Below are 3,119 nucleotides of genomic sequence, written 5' to 3'. Positions count from 1 at the left end.
ACACTTTTATATAATTTCTATATATTTATTATATATTTATTCATATAATGAAAATAGCATTTAATGAAACCATTCCTCTTCCGGTCGTCCTGCTAAAAATAACAGCATATTTAAATTTTCTGGTTTTAATCGGTTTCGCCTTTCTGTCATTATAGTACCAGCTTCGGAAAATAATTTTCGGCTGGTACAGACGTAGCAATAATGGTGGCGTATTCTCTAAATTTATTATACAAATCGGGGAAAATTTCCTTCATGTCCTCCCAAGATTCTATTGGGTTGCTTGTTAAAGGCGTGACTGGATTATTTAGATATAAATCTATTTCATCACGCCTTTTATTTCCTTTTTTTTCTCTGATGCTATTTTTTTGTGTAACTGCCAAAAGTCGAAACTGTCTGGCGTGACATCAATATCTAAACTTGTTGTAGAGTTGTCCAAACAAATTTGATTTCTCAGCGCATTCATTGCATTTGAGGCAGCATTGGCGTTTTTAAAATGTAAATTCTTAAAGCGAGGATCTAACAGTGTGGCTATAGCCATTGGTAAATTTTCTTCCAAATTCAAAAACCGCTTGCTTGCAGTGTCAATTAAAGCTTGTTTTAATTTGACACAAAGGCGCGATTTTGGTTGTATCGCGCGCAGTTGTGCAAGAAGGCAATTAACTAGAGGTATAACCTTCGACACCGTAATATAGTATTCACCGGATAATTCTCTAGTTATATACTCCAGCGGCTGCAGTAAATTAGATAATTCTCTAATTGTTTCAACTTCAGCCGCTGATACAATGACGGGAGCATTCGCATCACTAATTGTAATTTGTGCGACATATGGAGCTAATTTTAAAAATCTTTCTAGCATATAGTAACACGAATTCCACCTTGTTTTCACATCTAAAATGAGCTTCAAAGGCTCATGTGAACTTTCACATTGAGCCTTTTTCAGCTTATCTGACGCTACCACACTTTTTTTAAAATACTTAACTAAGTTTCTTACTTTTTTAACAAAATTTATGACTTCAGGATCAGCAAGTGCCTTATCTGCAATTAAATTAATGCTATGAGCGAAACAAGTTTGGTGCCTTTCAGTTAATCCATATTCATTAAAAAAATTACGCACAGCACATATCATATTACTGCCGTGATCGGTGATAATAGCTGTTATTTTATTTATATCCAGGCCCCATTCCTGTATTACATATTTTAGTTTATCCTGTATATATTCTGCCGTATGCCTCTCCGATAAATTTATTGTTTCTAAATTAGACGACGCTAAAAATTTATTATTTAAATAATGAATAGTTATTCCAAGGTAACTCGTCATATTTAAAGTGTCGGTCCATATGTCGCACGTTAAACTATAAAAAGGTTTATCCTTAAGGTCGATGACTAATGAATTTTTTAACGAATGGTATTTATCATTCATAAGTTTTTTAAAATGTGTATCAGAAGGTATTTTGTAATTGTTTTCCATCGTTTTAATTAATTTAATAAATCCTTTTCCATTTACCGTATGAAAGGATTTGTGGTCTACACAAATGTAATGCAGGATTGCATTCGTTATAATATTATGTTTATCGCCACCGTGTTGAACCGAAGTGCGCGCTTCAAAAGCACGCAAAATTGGATTAACCAGGTTTTCCTCCGGCACATCGACGTATTTCTGCCTTTTTGCCGGTACTTCATTTCTAAAACAATATTTTTACATTAGCAATAAAAAATTTTTTCATGAAAAAGAATTTATAGTTGTTAACTTATCACATCCAAACTAACTTTTTTAATAAAATAAACTTAAAATATAGCCTCTACGATTATTTTTTAAAATCCAAAATAAATACTGCGTTTCTGATACAAATAAACTTGAATATAAAATAATTACCTGCAAAAATCGGTCATTGTTGAAGTACTAGGAGAGGGTTCGCTATTCTTATATGAAACATTTGGATGGCGACTTCTTAAGTGTTTCATTAAGTTTGTAGTATTACCACATGTTTTCAATGTTTTAATACACAACTTGCACTTTGCTTCATTCTTGTTCTTCTTTTCAAAAAACTTCCACATAGCACTACTACTCATTTTTATTTATTTTTATTTAGACACAAATAAAAAATTTAAAGATTTAAATGAAGTTATTTTAAATTGTTAAAAATAATTCAACAACTTGCAATAACAACTGTAAAAAACGACCAAACTATGAAAATTCTCTAAACGGCAAACACATAAAGTTAACTACTTGACTGATGAACTAAGAATGATTTGTCTCGAAAATATTTTCAAATATTTTTCAGTGCAAACAATTGCCACAAGAACCAAATTAATTTATTATTTTTTAAAAGTTTTTTGCCCACCATACTAAAGAAAGTATTCTTTAGTTTTGTTGTCATTCATTCAGAAAGGGTCAGTTGAAATCCGATTCCTAAAATATGTTCGTAATGTGCACAAACTGAAGACGAGAATTTTAAGATTCACGTACCACAAAGAAAATATTGCTCTTCTGTTCTTTTTTAAATTGTTTATTTAATTTTTAATTTTCAAGTACTTTACTCCAACTTACAATTCACATACTTTTAGAAAGAAAAATAATAAAGCATTGAAATCGATGAGTATTATTACTGAAATAATTATATTTCGATTCTTTTTTACGCAAAATACTAATATATAGAAATTCATGAATATTATTATTTGAAATAATTATATTTCGATTCTTTTTTACGCAAAATGCTAATATATAGAAATTCATGAATAATATTATTTGAAATAATTATATTTTGATTCTTTTTTACGCAAAATACTAATATATTGAAATTGATGAATATTATTATTTGAAATAATCATACTTCGATTGTTGAATATGTTTTTATAAAACATTTTGGTATTTTAAAAAGTCGTTTCATTTTACATAAGGGTAATAAATAAACATCTTTATTTATTAGTGTGGTCATATTCATTTTGGGTTTTTGAGCAATAAATTCTGAGACTAATGACACCCTTCGGGATCATTTTTTGACATTTCTTTGAACAGTTATGACCACCTATAGAGACTATTGCATTGTACTTCGCAAAATGAGTGGTTTTCATAGTGGTGTTCATAGATTACGCTGTCGATTCTTTTTGAGTACTATCGA

The 3,119-nt window shown here is 29.8% G+C and overlaps 1 protein-coding gene across 1 annotated transcript; it reads right to left on the bottom strand.

The window, feature by feature from the left end:
* Positions 1–316: 316 nt before the first annotated feature.
* On the bottom strand, positions 317–2,070 carry LOC113374295 (zinc finger BED domain-containing protein 4-like). Its single transcript, XM_026614412.1, has 3 exons — positions 1,980–2,070; positions 1,132–1,266; positions 317–951 (listed from the first exon to the last, which is right to left on the bottom strand). Exons 1-3 carry the CDS (start codon positions 2,068–2,070, stop codon positions 317–319), a joined length of 861 nt encoding a protein of 286 aa, XP_026470197.1.
* Positions 2,071–3,119: the final 1,049 nt, after the last annotated feature.

Source organism: Ctenocephalides felis, unplaced genomic scaffold, assembly GCF_003426905.1.
Source record: "Ctenocephalides felis isolate EL2017-DRISC unplaced genomic scaffold, ASM342690v1 CF-g0.4_SCAFFOLD_01685, whole genome shotgun sequence".
Classification (NCBI taxonomy): domain Eukaryota; kingdom Metazoa; phylum Arthropoda; class Insecta; order Siphonaptera; family Pulicidae; genus Ctenocephalides; species Ctenocephalides felis.
Note: the sequence above shows the minus strand (reverse complement) of the source record. Positions and strands in the feature narration are given on the sequence as shown.

What these genes read in the sequence shown, in the direction of transcription:
- LOC113374295 (XM_026614412.1), bottom strand. Translation starts at nt 2,070, where the DNA reads ATGAGTAGTAGTGCTATGTGGAAGTTTTTTGAAAAGAAGAACAAGAAT. An exon ending in TAAAACATTGAAAACATGTG is followed by an intron (nt 1,267 to 1,979) that starts GTAATACTACAA and finishes ATAAATTTTTAG; the next exon opens with CGTCGTCTAATTTAGAAACA. An exon ending in TATTATCACCGATCACGGCA is followed by an intron (nt 952 to 1,131) that starts GTAATATGATAT and finishes AAAGTGTGGTAG; the next exon opens with CGTCAGATAAGCTGAAAAAG.